This window comes from Python bivittatus, unplaced genomic scaffold (genome assembly GCF_059951505.1).
Source record: "Python bivittatus isolate LINGU-HERP-01145 unplaced genomic scaffold, Pbiv_v1 ctg000740_np1212, whole genome shotgun sequence".
In the NCBI taxonomy this organism is placed as follows: domain Eukaryota; kingdom Metazoa; phylum Chordata; class Lepidosauria; order Squamata; family Pythonidae; genus Python; species Python bivittatus.
This window is the reverse complement of record NW_028277106.1, coordinates 1,924,253-1,941,150: the sequence shown is the minus strand read 5'-3', so window position 1 is coordinate 1,941,150 and position 16,898 is coordinate 1,924,253. Positions and strand designations below refer to the sequence as shown.

The 16,898-nt window shown below is 51.3% G+C and overlaps 1 protein-coding gene across 1 annotated transcript; it reads right to left on the bottom strand.

Annotated features, from left to right (window-relative positions):
- Positions 1-287: 287 nt before the first annotated feature.
- TTC31 (tetratricopeptide repeat domain 31) lies at positions 288-16,876 on the bottom strand. Its single transcript, XM_088128742.1, has 15 exons — positions 16,715-16,876; positions 15,637-15,893; positions 14,982-15,065; positions 14,816-14,878; positions 14,399-14,533; positions 13,431-13,565; positions 12,082-12,136; positions 10,671-10,761; positions 5,325-5,466; positions 5,126-5,230; positions 4,195-4,264; positions 3,944-4,037; positions 2,840-2,914; positions 2,579-2,681; positions 288-1,126 (listed from the first exon to the last, which is right to left on the bottom strand). Exons 1-15 carry the CDS (start codon positions 16,818-16,820, stop codon positions 1,019-1,021), a joined length of 1,623 nt encoding a protein of 540 aa, XP_087984868.1. The 5' UTR covers positions 16,821-16,876; the 3' UTR covers positions 288-1,018.
- Between the last annotated feature and the right edge of the window lie 22 nt (positions 16,877-16,898).

Below are 16,898 nucleotides of genomic sequence, written 5' to 3'. Positions count from 1 at the left end.
CAGAGAGGCTTAAATGAGGCCAGGCTAAAGCAGAGCAAATTTCAAACACAGGAGAAGCAGCAACAGCATGTGTGAAAGGGATTAGGGGCACCCCAAATCATCACCAGAGGAAGGAAGGGGGCTGAGCTGTGGATGAAGGCACAGCAAGGGCAGTCCCAAGGGAGAGCCCTGCTTCTGACCATGCCCTGTGGCTGCCAGCCACCGCACCCCCCAAGAGGGCCAGCGTCCTCAGCCCAGCCGCAGGGAATCTCCTGAAGGGTTTGATGGCCTCCAGGAGAAAAGCCATAAGCGACAGGGACGTTTTTTCATGTATTTATTATGAACCATGTAAAAATAAGGCGACTAACATCAGTTCCTAAACAGGCTGAGAGGAGTGGGGCCAGGTGGGCAGGCAAAGGGGGCACCTCCTTTCGCATTCTCCAGTGAAAGCCCAAGAGAAGTCCTCCTTGATGCCTATGTGGGGAAGAAGCCCCCCAGAGGCCAAGAACTGGGGGACAGCAGGAGGAAAGATCTCTTCTGACATGGTATCTAGTAGAAGCATCACTTGTTATGGGGGGGGCATGTCACTACCACCTCCCCTTCTTCGTGCCCCAGATCCACATCTGGTCCTGCTCAGATGGTGGAGGGAAGGGCAGCCCACAATCCAGCATGTCCTGAGGGGCGGGGCTGCACCTTTTTCTCCCCCTCAACACTCCATGGAGTCACCCTGAGAGCAGAGCAGCATCTTTGCCCAGGCCCTCTACTGTGGGCCGGGCAGCTCCTAATTCTGGGAGGGGGCCAAACCAGGAACAGCCATGAAAGCAGACCGGGCCAAGGCAGCTCCAGGGGAAAAAGGGGTGGCCATGCTCCATGGGGTCTCTCTGGGGGGTCCCTTTGAGAGCCTTCCCCGTCCACAGCCCCGACCACCGCCGGCTTGCGGGCACAGCACGTCCTCCTGCTTGGGCCCTGAAGAGTGTCCGTGGCAAGCCTCAATATCCACCTGTTTCTCTTCACCCCAGTAAAAACCACCTTGAGGTCTTCACGCCCAGGAGAGGCAGCTGCTGGGGACTGCCCTGGAGAGGGGAGCAGTGGCGTGCACTGGGTGCTTCAGCTGCAGGACAAGCTTGCATCCTTCCACTTCAGCCCTCTGGGAGAAACACAAAACAGGCCCACAGTGATCAAGGCATACTGCCCCCTGAGAACGGAGGCTCTATACCACTGTTGTTACCAGCAGGTCTTGACAAGCCACTCAGCCTTCCCTCAACATCCCTGTTTGCAAGAGGCCCATGGAGAGGCTGATGTCCATGTGCCCTAGCAAAACCGGACCATTCTTCCTCTATTCTGCACAGCCTACATTATCCTAAGTTGGCAGCTTCTGCGTGTTTTCTTCTCCCGTGCATAGATTGCTCTATTTAAAGCCTTTCTATTCTTCTATCTTGTAATCCATTTGAAAGGCTTATTATTGGGCAGATCAGAAGTATGGGCTGCTTTAAAATGACCTTATAATGAAATGAAATAACCCATTTCCTGTGTTCTCCAGACACTGTCACACAATTTTTCTTTCTTTCTTTCTTTCTTTTTCTTTCTTTTTCTTTCTTTCTTTTTCTTTCTCTTTCTTTCTTTTTCTTTTTCTTTCTTTCTTTCTTTCTTTCTTTCTCTCTCTCTTTCTTTCCTTCTCTTCCCTCCCTCCCTCCCTTCCCCCCCTTCATTCATTCCTTCAAGCACTTCAGGAAGGGAAGCAAATCTTTGCTAAGGCATTCTTCATCCATAAGGCTCCGTATCCCACTGCTTTTCCTTCTCAAGACAAAAGGATCCCAAAGACATGAGCCTTCCCACATCCTGGCCGCCATGCTGGTTGCCCCTTTCCAGCTCCAGAGTCAATGGCTTAGGCAATGGCAGGGTGAACCATGTGGAATGTAATCACCTAAAGATGTTTTATTTTCTGTTTCTTTCCTATTCAGCCCTTTTCAGAATGGCAACAGACTCTTTCAGGCCCAAGATATTGTGTGTGGAGAGCATCAGTCGTCAAGGCTGTTATGGGGAGGATCTGATAATCAAGCCCCCCACTGTACGTTTCTATGAAATAGGGGTGTTTCTTTCCAATGGGTAAAGAAAAGGGCCTTTCAGAGGTCTTCACCACCTGTTAGGGCTTTTCACTCTGCAAATGTGGCCATCCCCTACTATTCCGCCAATCCCACAGCTACGCAGAACTTTCCCCGGGCTGCTTGAACTAACTAACTTGTCAAGCTAACATTGAACAAGTCAGCAACAACTAAGACGAGAACCAACTCTTGGGACTTCCTGAGGAGTTTCCATCCAGGGAGATTCCGCAGCTGCCCTGGTATCAATGAGACGGCCATACTTCTGCTATGCCTCCCCTCGGCACGGGAGAAAACTTTGGGAGTAATGCCAAGGATTACAGACGGCTCGTCTGCAGGCCGGTCTCAGGGATGGTTGCGAAGCTGCAAATGTAGAGCAGGCCCCACGAGGCACAATCACACAGGACCTAGATGTGGAAGCATCTCGAAAGCGCCCCCTCCCAGGTCTCGATCTCCATCTCAGAACCAGAGGAAGGAAGGAAGGACGGACGGACCCACACCTGCAATGCCGTGTAGGCGGCCTCGGCTGCCTCTTTGCGGGTGTAGTTGATGAAGGCACAGAACTTCCGAGGGAGTCGCCGGATCGAATCTATGGGTCCAAACCTGCCCAAACAAAGTTGGTGTCATAGCACCCAAGTCTGCCCCCTCCGAGCTCCTTCCTTCCACAGGCTTCTTCCACAGGGTGCCTCCTGCTCAGCAGAAGGGGAGGGAGGGAGCCACAAGTCCCCAACCAGAAGGGCAGCAAGCGCGGACCAACTTACGGCTGGAAGTACCGAAGCAGCATGGGCTGGGTGATCTGGGGTGTGAGGTTCCCTACCCACACAGGAAACCATTCCCTACAAGAGAGCACAGCGGTTACCCTCCATAACAAGAAGCCCACGCAAGCCTCCGCTGCTTTTCAGGACAAGGTTTCTGACCGCCGGTCCCCTCGAGCCTCACCCGATTCCAGCAGGGACTACTTCCTTCAAGGATCTGGGGATCCCCCTGACCAGCCACCTTGCTCCTGGGCAGCAGCCATGACACTGGTGCAGCCGCTGCAGTAGAGCTGACCCCTCTCGAGGAGGGCAAATCTCCTGCGCCACAGGAAGCAGAAGCGGGAAGGGCTCCCTCCCCCTCCCCCAACCCAGTCGTTGAAAGAGCCAGGAGAGTTTGGGAGAGGCCTCGATCCTCAGCTGGCAGCTCTGGAAGGAATGTACTTGCACTCTCCTGGTCAGGGAACCAGTTACAGTGGATCTGGCAAAGGTGATCCACCCCTTGGTCACCTCCTGTCTTGACCACTGCAGTGTGCAGCTTTGGAGTGGTAACTGTTGGGCCTGGAAGGAGCCACTGATGTGAAAGGCTAGGAGGACTCAGCTTGCCTGCTTCAAGGCCTGCCCTGGGGACCATTTAGACCTCAGTGCTGCAGCTTAGGGCCTGACAACCCGAAGGGCTGCCTCTCCTGCTACGAATCTGCCCGGCACCGAGGTCTCTCTCCCACTCCCAAGCTGCGGAGTTTAGAGAAAGGAGGAGTGCGGGCCCAGCTGCGCACGATCGAGGGTCCCGAGCAGCAGGAGCGATGGCCAGACAGGGAGATGAGCCTGGGACTGTCCATTTGCAGAGCAGGGGAAGATCTACTGAGGAGAAACAGCTGAACGGATAGAGATTCTGCTTGGGGGCAAAAAAACCAGGCACGTCAACTGTTAATGTGCCTTGACCCGGGTGAATGTTTGGCTTTAATTTTGTTTCTCTACATTTGTTTTCCAGGAGCCTCTCCTCAAAGTGAGCCTGGCTTGGCTGCTGCTGTCTCTGCTCATGTGCGGAGAGAAACCCAAACGTTCTGGCAAGATATTCCCCCCCCCCCGACGCAGGTGCTTCCTGCTCCTCACCTGACCGGGGCCTTTGGTGCTGAAGGTGCCAGCAGGGTGGTGGCAACAGCCTGGGCGCTGCTGCCTGGGCACTGCTGCCCCCCTGGCTGCTTTCCTTTGCCGGGAGGGAGAAAAGAGAGCGACAGGTGAGAGGCAGTGACTGCTTGGTCTCTCGTTCGTACACACCCAGGCAGCCATCCCCCGCCACTAGCCCCATCATCAAGAAGGCTTAGCACTGACTGAGTGCTGACCTCCTGCCCCCCACCTCTTACCAGACAGGGGCAGCTGGGTTTCCAGAGGCAGAACGTTCCGGTCGGGACGGGAGGAGCCCAGTTGGTTCTCCTGACAAAGGAAGGGGACCAGGCGAATGTGGGGCTGAGCACATCCCTGCTCAGCTGTTCCACTCACCGGCTCATCCCCACAAGGCGGTAAAGGGTATTTATTTATGGAATTGACCAACCGCTTCAGCCTAAATATGCTAAAATGGGGCTGGGTGCTCCTACCTCAATATCCTGGAGAAGCCAGCTGTTCTCTTAGGCTGTTACAATAGGATTTGACAGTTTGGATGTTAGATGAAGCCGGACACTCGCGTTGAAAGGGTTGCACAAACTCAGCAAGTTGGATTCACAGGCCGTGGGAAGCCTGGTGCATCTTTCTTAGGTAGGGCGGAGATCCAGCAATTATGGCCTGTTCCTCAGGCCAAGAAAATGAAACCTCCGCCTCAGTGATACGTGCCCTTTCCCACAGACCATCACGGAGATGGCACTGAAGGAGGACAGAAAGGCAGGAGAAGAACCAGTGCAACTAAGAGGTCAGCCAGCCAAGGGGGAACCAGCAGTGCCCCCTCAGAGGACATGGAAGGGAGCTCACCGAAATATAGTGGCAACCCAAATATGGCTCTCACCACCGGGCTGCAGAAGTATTTGCCCTGCCAAAGGGAACAGCTGCAGAAATCCACTTGCTGGGGGACGACAGCTTGCCCACTCAGTGCCTCCTTTCCTCAAATTCTTGCCTTTGCCAACTATTTCCCTCCCACTGAAGCCAAGCAAACAGTTTCACTGCCCAGATGTCTCCCTGCTCTAGGCAAACCACCAGGCAAGGCCGCAACCAGAATGACCTAGCTTAAGCCCAGACTCAAGATACGAAAGGACGCCCCTTGCCCCCCCAGCCTCCAAAGACAGGCCTGCTCTCTCCGTGGCTCACCAGCAAATACTGAATCTGGCACTTCTGTAGCTGGACAGCTGCATCACCCCGGAAGTCGTCCAACTGGAGGAGCTCCTGGAACGTCCTTGCAGCATCCGTGTATCGCTGGGAACAGGCAGGTATCAGGTATCAGCACGCACAGAGCTCCCCGAGGCCAGAGTCCTCCCAGCCCTCCTGGCTCTGCCCCTCCAGCCAGTACCTTGAGGCCCATGAGAGCCTTGCCCTGGCGAAAGAGGCCTTTGGGCCAGCCCGGGTGCAGGCTGAGCGCGTGCTGGGCATCACACAGGGCCTCTGGATGGCGCTGCAGCTTCTCGTGGCAGAAGGAGCGATTCCCAAAGAACCTGGGGAAGGGAACAGAAGTCAGGGACACCTGCGCTTCCTCGCCAAAGCCCCGCTCGGCATCCACGCGCAGAAGCCAACGTCGCCAGCAGCAGGATCCCTGTCCCAGGCAGAACGTCCTCCTCCCTGAGCCACTCCCAAGCAAATAAGTGTTCTGTTCCTTCCTCTCCCTCTGGAATCAGTTCAGGGCGAGTGCATGACGCGGTCACCAAAGGTTCAGAGAGGCCAGCAATTGGAGAAGGGCGTGGGAGGCACAGGGTTCGCTCTCTCCAAAGATGGCTCCCCAAGAACCCCAGTGCCAGATTCTGGAGACCATGTGGCTGTGCAGCGAGAGATGCAGCCATGAGGCTCACTGGGGCACCTCACACCCACCTCCCTCCCTCATTCCTACCATCCATGCAAGACTCTTGTAAGAAGAAATGAAAAACGGAAGCAGCGTGGCATTGATTTCCTTGGAAAAGGAAAGAGGGTGAAATAGTAGCAAGGAGAAGGGGTGGCAAAGGTGACCCTTCCCCCCCTTATTTCAGGGGGTTCAGGAATGCAAAGGCCAAACCCAGCCTTTATGCGATGCTGCGGAGTCTGGTTTGGCCCTATGACTCTGCCGCCGCAGCTGCGGTCTGTGCTGGATGACTTTCAAAGGTGGCCCATGGAGCACCCAACGCAACCTGGAGACATAGACAGGCCGACATCTGCTGCTGCCAGCGCAAAGGTGAAGCCTCTCGAAGGGTCCTTGAGCCCCCACTCGCATCCAATCCTTGCAAGAAAAGCATCCCCCCCCCCCGGTTATCACAAGCAAGTCAAGCCCCCAGTCTTAACTCCTGTCTTTTCTTTGGGCAGGCAGACCCATTTCCAAGGAAAGCAACAGGCTGCAAGCACCCACTCCAAATCCCCAGGACCTCTGTAGTAGAGCACAGAAACCTTCCCGCAAGCGAAGACCACGCTGGAGATCAACACACTGCAGTTGCTCAGTTCAAAGAACCAACAGGCGATTTAAAAATGAGATGGAACAGAAACCGAAGGAGAAAGCTCAGAGAAAGAGAGATGGTTGCTCAGTCACTTCCAATCTTCGTGACATCGTTTCTCCAGGACTGTCACGACCTGTTTCTTTGAATTCTTGCGATCTCCAGCCTGTCTCATCAGTGAGAATATCCAGCCGCCTTGTTTTCGATCACCCTTTTTTGACTGCCTTCAGCTTTGTCTTTTCTATTACTCTTTGGGTAGCAGCAATATGGTGTTAGGTGTCTCTGCTTTTTCAGAATCCAGCTTGCACTTCAGGCAGTTCTGCTTCCATCTACTGTGGATTTCAAAATCTTGAGCATTACAGTACATCACCAGGATGTGAGATAAATGCCACTCATTCCTTAGCACTGCCCCCTTTTCATATGGGAATATAAATGGATTTTTTCCAGTCCCTTGACCACTGCACAATTGCTTACAAACTACAAACAACGGTTTAACCACATTACGTTGCAAGATTTGAAAGAGTTTGGCTGATAATTCATCATCCCCTACAGCTCTACTCTCAGCAATATTCTCTAGACCTATTTAACCCACCTTTCCAGAATGTCTGGGCCTAGTTTAGAGATCAAATCTTAGATACCATAGATTTGGGGGATGTTTCTTCTGTATATGCCCACCATCACGATCTGAGCTGCAGTCAGTACCAAGCCTTGTTTTTGCTGACTGAATACAGCTTCTCCATCTTTGCTGGAAGAGCATACAGTCACCTTGATTTCAGTGCTGTAGAATCATCCTTTAGGTTGTTGGAAGAAGATATTGGCTACAAGCATTGAATTCCTTGGATGAATTTTGTCTTCTCCCTTGTTTTGCATGAGGCCAAAATTCCTGTTATTCCAGATATCATTTTATGTCTAACTTTAGCATTTCACTATCCTTTAATTCATTTGACATTTTATGTCAAAAAAGTGTTCCAAGTCACCACAGAACTGTTCACCTTCCGCTTCCTCTGCATCTGTGATGGCAACATAGACTTGGATCGCTGTATATTTGGTTTGGACTCAAATTAAGATCATTCGTTGCATTCAAGCACTGACACTTTTTTGTCAATAACAATGGCTAGCCCGTTTCTTCTGTAATGTTCTTTGCTGAAGTAGAAGATCTGATGCTCCTCTTACGTGAAGAGATAACCCATTCTAAGCTATTTCGGTTTGCTGGTTCCCAAAAGGACACTGTTCAGTCTTGACCTATCTGCTCTGAGAACACAAAGCTTCTCTTGGTTGAGGGTTCCTACATTCTGGGTACCGATTACATGCATATCCATGCAGTATCAATGTTCCCTTTTGCCTCTCAGCAGCAGCTGGGCACCCTTTTGGAGTTAATCCAGCCATACTGTAAGCACCAGTGTGCGTCCTACTTGCCCTCCACTCTTCCAAGTAGTTTGCTGGAGACCTGCTCATCGTCTAGTATCATGCTGACATTGTCCTGGCTGTGAATGTCCACTTGGCTGGATCCTGGTTGCCATGTCCTTCTCCAGTTGCTGGAGGGAACTGAGGGGAAGGCAAAAGTCTGTAACTTTGTTCTTTCCTTATGACTATCCTGAAAATGGAATGAAGGTGCAAATGAGTGATAAAATAGATGTGGTAAGCATGCGGAGAGAAACGGTGTGCAGACTGCAGCCCTCACACATTTGCATAATGTGCACTGTTGTCCACAGTAATCAGTGCAAATCCTTACGTCCTGAGAGGTTGTCCACCCTACTGCAAAGCCTGCCCACCTCCTTCTCAAGGAGAGGACAGAGCCGGGACATCAGCTACTGCAGACCCTAAGGCATAGGCCTCGTTCTAAGTAGGGAGGGGGCAGGAATACAATTCCTTCAGAATTGGTGGGTTGCTCCTCCTGAATGATCAGAAACTCCAACCCGCTCTGTTATCCATACAAGACTTCCATTTCCTCCTCCTTGCACCCTTTAGAATTTAAGCTGCCTTGCTATAGCTTTGTCAGAGGGTGGGAAAAGGGACAGGAAACCTCTGACACGTACACACACTGCTCCTCTCTAAATTACAGCACTGCTTACGGTTAAAGTGCTTTCCAAATAAACAAGTTGTGCTGATGTCTACTGTATACAGTAGCCTTAGCTTAACAAACTATATGCACTTTTACTGGTGTACGTTTCTAGACAGAGTTTCTTCAGTGTCTCATTCGCTCCCTCTCTAATTCACATAAGTGTCTTATTGCTATGTTGAAACGCTTACGGCTGCTTTTAGTATTTTCGCTTCAGCCTAGAGAGGGGGATGGAAAGAGGGAAAAATAACTGTTTCCCAAGCCTTCAAGAATCCCAGCACCTCGGTCAAGCCTTCCCTGGTGACTCGTGGTCCGTCCTTTCCAGATGCCGCAATCTTTCCCACAGCCAGTTCGCTCTGCAGCTCTCCCTTTCTGATATGGCTGGCTCCTGCTAGGTCCTCAGCTGCAGAGTCCTCCCTTCTCCAGGGAACCTCTCTGCAACCCTCCCTGGCTCCACACAGGGCCTCCAGTCCACACAGCACCAACACCACACCAACCTCCTCCAGCAACTTCCTCCATCTCCTAACAGATCTGCCCTTTTATAAATCTCCACCAAAAGGCAGAGGTACTTTAATCGGGCAAGAAGCTTCTTACCCAACATTTTGCATAGTGTTGGCAAACAGCAAAAATCTCTAACCTCAACGCCATGCATCCATCAGGATAGCTCTCTCTGCCACAAGCCTCTTAACACTTAGCCCCCAAGCAATCGCCTCCAATGGGTTCATGATCAAGGGAGATCAGCCAGATCCCTGGGATCCCATCCGGGACCCAGAGCAGGAGCAAAGAGCAGCCCACCATTGCCTCCTTCAGGCTGCAGCTCTTCCTTCCAATCTCTTCGGAGAGACACCATGCAGGAAATAAAGTTGATTTCAACCTCCCTGTAGCTGTGGCCCAAGAACTGAGCTCGAAAGGAAATAACTGGCGTCCTACAGGTGCTCAGAGACACTTCCCAAGATACAAAAAGTCTGAAACAAGTTGGCAGTTTTTATTGGATTCTGTCATGGAGTACGCATATTTCTAAGATGCAGCACAACCGCTTCCTTAGAAGATAACCGGATTCCTCTAAGGAAGACTTTGCCGCCGCCACCACCACCACCATCTTACTGGCTGTTAACAGTGATCTCACCTCACCAAGCACAACCTCACTTGTGCAACAGGAAGTACCTATAACCATAGGTGGGAATGACCTTGGGAGACAGGAGGAAGACCCGCAACCAAGGCCATGGTCTGGTAAGAGGCAGCTCTGTCTGCAGGTGGGGGAAAGCACGGGAAGTGTTTCAGGAGGGACCCTCCCTAGTTTTTGGGCTGTAAAGGGGACAGGGGGAGAAATGTACTTTCAGTCTTGCAAGATTTTGTTACTGTAACCTTACAGTAAAGTAGAATTAGTTAATCTGGGTGTGCTTCTTGTCTGGACTCCCTTGCAAGGCTGACATCAATCTCGCAAGACTGAAAAAAAATATTTTTTCCCTTCTCTCTTTTTAGTTTCCAGAAAACTAGGGAGGGTCCCTCCTGAAGTGCTTTCCCCCCGCCTGTCGCCTGAGTTGCCTTTTACCAGACCGTTGCCGAGGGTGCAGATCTTCCTCCTGCTTCCCAAGGTCATTCCCACATACCATTAGAGTACCAGAAGGAGGATGCGAAGACTCCCTTCAAGTAGAATGTGGTTTGATGGTAAGCTCGGATTGATAGGACTTACTTGATCCACAAAGTATTCTACATGCAGGTCTCCATCGGCCTGTACTAGATTCCCCCAGAAGCCAGACCACCAAAAGTTTCTCCCCACCCTGATCACCACTTCCCAAGGCAATGGCCAAGCAATGACAATGCCTGCTCTGGAGGAGGAGCAGTAAGCTCTCACTTGAGGCCAGCAAGAGATGACATTTAATAGCAACCACGTCAATAGCTGGGGCAGCTTCACACACCTTGAATCATCTGCTTCAGAGCCAAAGCCTTCTGATCCCTTTAAGAAACCAGAAACACCATGAGGCTAAATTCAGCCTGAACAATTGCATGCACTGGGGGACACAGGTGGATCAATTCGCAGAAAATGCTTGAAAGTATCTATGGTTGGTGTGACAAGACACACTGATTCCACCCTAATGACGCACAAGCAAGGGGGACAAGGCTTCTGGGATTCAAAACCAAGCAGGAGCAAGATGGGCCAGACCCTCCAACAACCAGATCTCACCTGTATTCCTGCGGGTTCAACTTAATAGCTTCAGTAAACAGAAGCACAGCCTCGTGATAGCGCCCCTGCCTTGCAGTTTCGTTTCCACAATCTGGAGCAGGAGAAAAGGATTGTAGAAAAGGAGGAAAATGATATTGCAGATGTGGAATTAACCTTTCTGACCACCTAGATGAAAGCTGGGCAACTTACAGTTCCCCAAAATGTCTCTGCATAGCCTCCAGGGCCCCTGGATCACTCTGCCAAAATTCTTAATGCAGGAAATACAGGAAAATCATGCCATAGTGGATGCCCAATCTGGACTTAGGAGTTTTTAAAAAGAAAAAAAGCCCCCCCCAAAAATTAACCTTCCATCCAGATCTATCCACTTCACATCGTGACCCTGCCCATAATGGCTCTTCCCCTCACCCAACTTCCCAAAATTACCCACCCTTGACCTAAGACCAATGCTTTATACAGATCAATATATAAAAATCATCTCTTTATATAGACTAATGCAAGCAAAACAGGCCTACAAGGGACCCCTAGGGAGGGACTTACAACCCCGTGGGACACGGGAGCAGGTGTTCTTCCATCACACAGAATCACCCAATTGAAAGGGGGCACTAGGGCCCCAAAATCTAACCCAGGCACAGGAATCTGACCCAAGCAGCTCTGGTTCTGCTTGAAGGGGTGCCATTATCATCACCAGCCATCTGTCCCCAAGGCTCCTTCAATCTCTTTTCACAGAACTTAGTTTCACGTCCCCTGCTCATCACTGGCTTCCTCTGACCACGTCCCAATTTTTCTAAATCTTTCTAAAGCATAGCGCCCAGAACGGGACGTGGTAGCTGAGCTGAAGCCCGACCAAGGCAGAATCAGCTGACGTAGTAACTCTCTGGGATTTAGAAATTATACTTCTGCTGATGCAACCTAACCCTATGTTGGCTTCTTTGCAGCCATATTACACTGCTGCTCGTATTCAATTTCCCATCAAATATTATTCCAAAATATTTTTCACTATTATCGTTATCAAGCCAGGTCCTCCATTCTATAGCCATATATTTGATTTTTGTTTTTTCAGTGAAAGATTTGGTTAAATTTCATTCTGTTAATTTTAGCTCATTTCTCTAACCTACCTGGATAATTTTAAATTTAATTTCTGCCTTCTAGGGAATTAGCTATCCCCCCCCCTCAAGGTTATGTTATCTAAAAATGTGATAAGCACTCTCTGTTGCTTCATCCAGTTTAATAGAAGACCCAGGATTGAATTATGTGGGACCTCAATTTCTTCAATATGATGAGGAACTATCAAATCAAGAACACCACCTACTTAGTCTGGCTTATACAGGCATGGAAAGGCCAGAGAACATCAAGTTTGGTGGGAAGAAAATGCAAGAAGACACATCACCTGCCTCTGCCTCTCCCTGCTCACCTGCCAGAACCATGCTCTGCTCCACAGGAGTCAACTGGAGCTCAGGCCTTTGGAGCTGGAAGAAGAAAAAGAAACCTGACTTTGCCATCCAGCCTATGTCACAGCTAATTTGAGAGGTTGTGAGTTTTCTTGGCTATTTTTATATTATTTTTGTTGTTTCTGGTTGTTTTTTACTGTTTTTATTTTAAGTGTGAGCCACCCAGAGTCATGCATATGAGATGACTGGCCTATGAATGAATGAATGAATGAATGGGAGGGAGGGAGGGCTCTTGAAATCATACATTTCTGCAATTCTACTGAATGGAACTTGGAAAATAACCACAAACCCAATTCCTAACATCTCAAATTCACTGCTGCCCGTTTTTACATTCCCAGAATTCCCACACAAGGCACCCATAAAAGAAAAGGAAGACTGAGTATTTTCACACTGGGTGGGTAGCCTAGTAGTCCAGACGTATCTGGAGGCCATTAGATTATGAAGGCTGGTTTCCAGAATAAGAAACAAACAATTCACCAACAGGTGGGGGGTTGTTTTTTGTTCTCTGCTTGCTGAAAGCCTATGAAACAGCTCTAGTGGAACATGGGGGAACACCCACCTCCCCAACCACTCCTTTACCGCTCCACCATGAATTGTGCCAACCAGCTGCAGACCTGAGGGGGGAGCAAGTGCCAATCATAAAGCAACATGGATCTAAATACTCAAAACTCTACAATTTTTCAGCCACAGCCAGGCTTTCCCTGGTAACGGGTTTCCTTTCAAATCACGTGAGCTGAGAAAAGGAAGAAACCTTGGCTTCGTGACAGACTGAAACCGTCAATCTGCTCAGAGGGTGAAATCCACACTCAGCACTACTGAGAAAGGTGCTGATGCCTTGTAGAAATCCATGGCAATGGCACATGGAAAATTGTGCAAGGATCCTGCAACACTGAAGAGCAAGCAAAATGCTTTAGGGACAGGAGAAGCGCCACTGTTATGAAAAGCTACCACTTTTTAGATTCTTAGCTTTGGGGGAAAAAAAAGTTGGCTGATCAATTTATACATGGCATGGAGAAATTAGAAGCAATCTCCTATAGACCAGAACGTATGATGAAACTAGTGAGCTAATAGGGAAATCTTACAGCAACTATGGAATTTCATTCCCCAAAGATGGAGTGCCAACTTCAATAGAAAATCTGACCATGGAAAACCAACACTGATGGCTGCCAGTCAGAGATGCTCCCTCGATGATCCGTGTGTGGGAAACAGGAGCGGGGGGGGGCGGGTTCTAGTCTGCTTTGAGGGAGTCTCACCCATGTCAGGCGGCTACCCTCAGAACAGGATGCTGGCCGGGAGAGGCGCCTGACCTCACCTCTGGCTTGTGTTTTGTCTCTGCCTTCCTCCCCCTGGAGAGCTTGCTTCCCTTCTCCTTCCGTGGAAGCAGGGGCTGGGCGCCCACCTTGAGGCGAGCTTTGGAGACAAAAGTGCTGGACAAATCCAGTTCCTCCTGTGGGTAAGAGAAGGAAAACAGCAGCAAAGCACTGAGCAAGAGCATTTTCGCTGCCCCCCCAGGAATTCCTTCCCTTTCTACGGAAAACTGAATCAGTACCTGCTGCCACCTTGTATGATACCAAAACCTAGTAACAGGGCAAACGCCATTTCATTGCAGTTTTAATGGTTTTATGTTGGCTGTCGTAACAGCTGGTGGAGATAAACATCTCCTCCCGCACTCTAAGGTGGGGCTCAATTCTAGAAACAAAGAGAAGCCACACGGGACCAGATACCTTCACCCCCCTACAATAATATACTGTCTGTATCAGTTGGAAGCCGGAACAGACTATGTTTGCCACATGACTATCTATCCGTGGCCTTGAAAAAAGGTCCCGGGGAAGGGATCCAGATTAAGACTGAGAGACAAAGGGGAGAATCCTACATTTCCTCTTCCCATATTTGGTTCCCCGTGAAAAACCACTTGGTTAAACTTTACTTTTGCTATAACTTTGCTTTCACAGACCAAGAGTGTTTTGCGCATAGGGATATATTCTCAGGAAGAAAGGAACAAGGAGTAAGACTTACAAAAAAAAAAATGCAGCTTTGTTCAAGGAATGACGACCATGAGCAACATTTTACAACATAAAGTTATCCTTAATAAAGGAACTGTCCAAAACATGCAAGAAAATAAACATAGAACCCAGAGTACAAGATGGATACTCTTCTTCAGGTTCAGCACCAAGGAACCCACACAGGCTGCAGAGAACATCTGGAACGAAAAAGCCCTCGAGTTGCAGGTTCCTCTTCGGATGACTGGGCTGGGTCTTCCGGACCCCTTTTCCTCCTCACCTCAGCCTCCTCCTCCTCCGTACTCCTGCTGGGGCTCCTGCCTGGGGAGGCCTCAATGAAACTCCCCTCCCCGTCATCCAACGTGCTTGGAATGGCCGCCAAAGGGCCCTCATCTTGCCCATCTGAAGATTTGTTCTATGAAGAAAGAAACGTGACCTTGAAGGAGCTAAAAATTAACCTGCCATCTGGACAGATCAATGGGAATATTTGCAGAGCTGGAATCCAGCACAATCCGCTCCCAGTCAGGTCTCTCTCCAAGAGGAGCTGGTTGTTGGAGCGCACTTAGCATAGCGCTGGCACTGAGAGAGATTTCCCAACAGGGCTAGTCTCTGATTAAGGCTGAGCTCCACCCAGCCCCCACTGCAGGCACAAGGCCCACTGGGCACGCGCTGAAGCACAGCCAGGCAATTCACTCACTGCCTCGCTCTTTGCCTTTAACTCCAGGTTACGCCTCTCCTGCCTCTTCCGGTCCTTCTGCCTCTGAGGATAAAAAAGAAAGCATCGGGTTTCCCGGCCACTTGGCTCCCACCATTCCAAGAGGCAAGCTAGCCTCATTGCCACCATGCTGCATGGGCAGGGTTACCTTCTTCTTCACTCTTTTCTTCTCAGCCTTCTTCTTGAGACGTTCCTCCTCAGCAACCAGCAATTCTGCATTCCGCTCAGCCTCCTGAAACAGAGCACGGACCAGCCTCCTCACCCACCAAGCTGCTGTTACGCCACGCTCCTCTCTCCCACGAACAGCTGAGCAAGAAGCAAGCAGAAAGCTGAGGGGCACCATCTCCTGTGGGCCAAGGGCTATGCCTGGCCACTGACTGGCACCAAGTACCACCTTACTTACATGCCAGCAAGTAAGCAGCAGCGCCACAGGAACAGAATCTAATTTCGTTAAAAAGGAATCAGTACAATGAACGTGGCTCTGCTTAAGTAGGGCATAACATTTGACACGTTAAAATGACGATTCATCAGCAGCCTCTGGAACTCTCTGGGAAGGCATGTGTGGCCTTGTTTAAATCAACAGCTTCAGGGAATGTGGCAGATCAGACCGGGGAGCTTCCAGTGTATGGGGCAGCCGTGAAGGGAAGGCTGACCGTCCAGGTGGCCAAGAATGGGGGACGGCACACCTCCTCAGAAATCCAGGCAGAGAAAGAAGCCTGAGCATGGAGCAAAAGGTCACAGAAACAGAAGGGATGCCTTGGAGCTGGAAAAAGCAAACGGGATGCGAGTAAGTGGTGACTCACCTCAGCTGTAAGCTGCTGTTTCTGGGGCAGAGCAAGGTCCAGTAGTGCAAAGTCCTGACTGGTGCCATGGGGAGGGAGAGGTGCAGAAGGCTGGCAAAGAAAGGACCTCCGAAAACCACAGAACGTGGTGTGACTAGCCTTCTGAACTCTTTCGTCATTGTCGTCGTCGTCCTCCTCCGCTTCCTCGCTGCAGTCTTCCCAGTTCTCGTACCAGGAGCAGTCATCCACGCAGTACCAGCAGGGCTCTCCATTCACATCTGAAAAGGGACCCCCAGGAGGCTTGAGTAAGCAAGATGGAAGCGGATCTGACTGAACCTTTAAAACAGGTCTCAGCAATCCAGTGTTACTGGCACAAAGGAATGCAGCTTGGACCTCAGGGACAGAGAAGGAACGAGCAAGCCGTTAAAGGGAGACCCACAGAAAAGCAGGTGGAAAGGGAGAGAGAGGAAGTCAGCCAGAATAGCCCCTAACGGTCTTGCTCAGCGTAAGCTGGCAGAGCGAAGGACGCAGCGGCAGGTTTCAAGATTCTGTAACTCTATCCTACAACCACGAAGGGCGTTCCTGGAATCCCGAACCCAACCCGGCCTTCCTGAAGGTCTGTAGGCCCCCAACTGCACCGGTGGGACATCCAAACCCTGGTTCCTAAAGTTAAGAGGAAGCGCAGAAAGGATTTGCCTGCTGGCCAAGCGGGTTCTTTTCGCGAAGCCCCCACCGGTCACTTCGGGAGGCCGAGACAGGCCGAGCAGGGCTGTTCCCAAGCCCGGCAGCTCCTCGGCTGGCCCGCGGGGCCTCGCAGGAGCCCGCCGGCCTGAAAACGCGCCAGGCCCGCCCCCAACGCAGGGGCGACCCACGCCGCCCTCTGGCCGCTTCCCCCGTTCTCCGGCGGCCCGGCGCCGCTCGCCGACCTTCACCCTCTTCTTCGGGCTGAGGCCTTCCTCGCTCGCCGTCTCGAGCACGGCTTTTGCGCAAACGCCGGCGCCGCTCCCGGGCTGGCGGGCTGGCAAGCCTCCCGCGGACGCCCCCTGCGCCCCCCCGCGGGATCTGCCGAGGCCCCGGGCCGGGCCGGGCCCAAGCTCACCGGGGCACCGTTGGCCCAGCTGCGCGCGCGCCCAGTGCCGGGCATAGGCGGCGGCGGCGGCCTCCTCCTCCTCTCCTTCTTCGGCCACGAGCCGCTCCATGATCATGCCGGGGTCCCTCCGGCGGAGAGGAAGGGGCGGGACAACCGCGGCTCTTCCCCGGAACCGGAACGCGCGGCTCCCTTC

Coding starts and splice junctions, on each gene's coding strand:
- TTC31 (XM_088128742.1), bottom strand. CDS start 16,820: ATGATCATGGAGCGGCTCGTGGCCGAAGAAGGAGAGGAGGAGGAGGCC. Junction 15,894..16,714: donor GCTGGGCCAACGGTGCCCCG/GTGAGCTTGGGC, acceptor GTCCCTTTTCAG/ATGTGAATGGAGAGCCCTGC. Junction 1,127..2,578: donor CCGCCTACACGGCATTGCAG/GTGTGGGTCCGT, acceptor TGTTTCTCCCAG/AGGGCTGAAGTGGAAGGATG.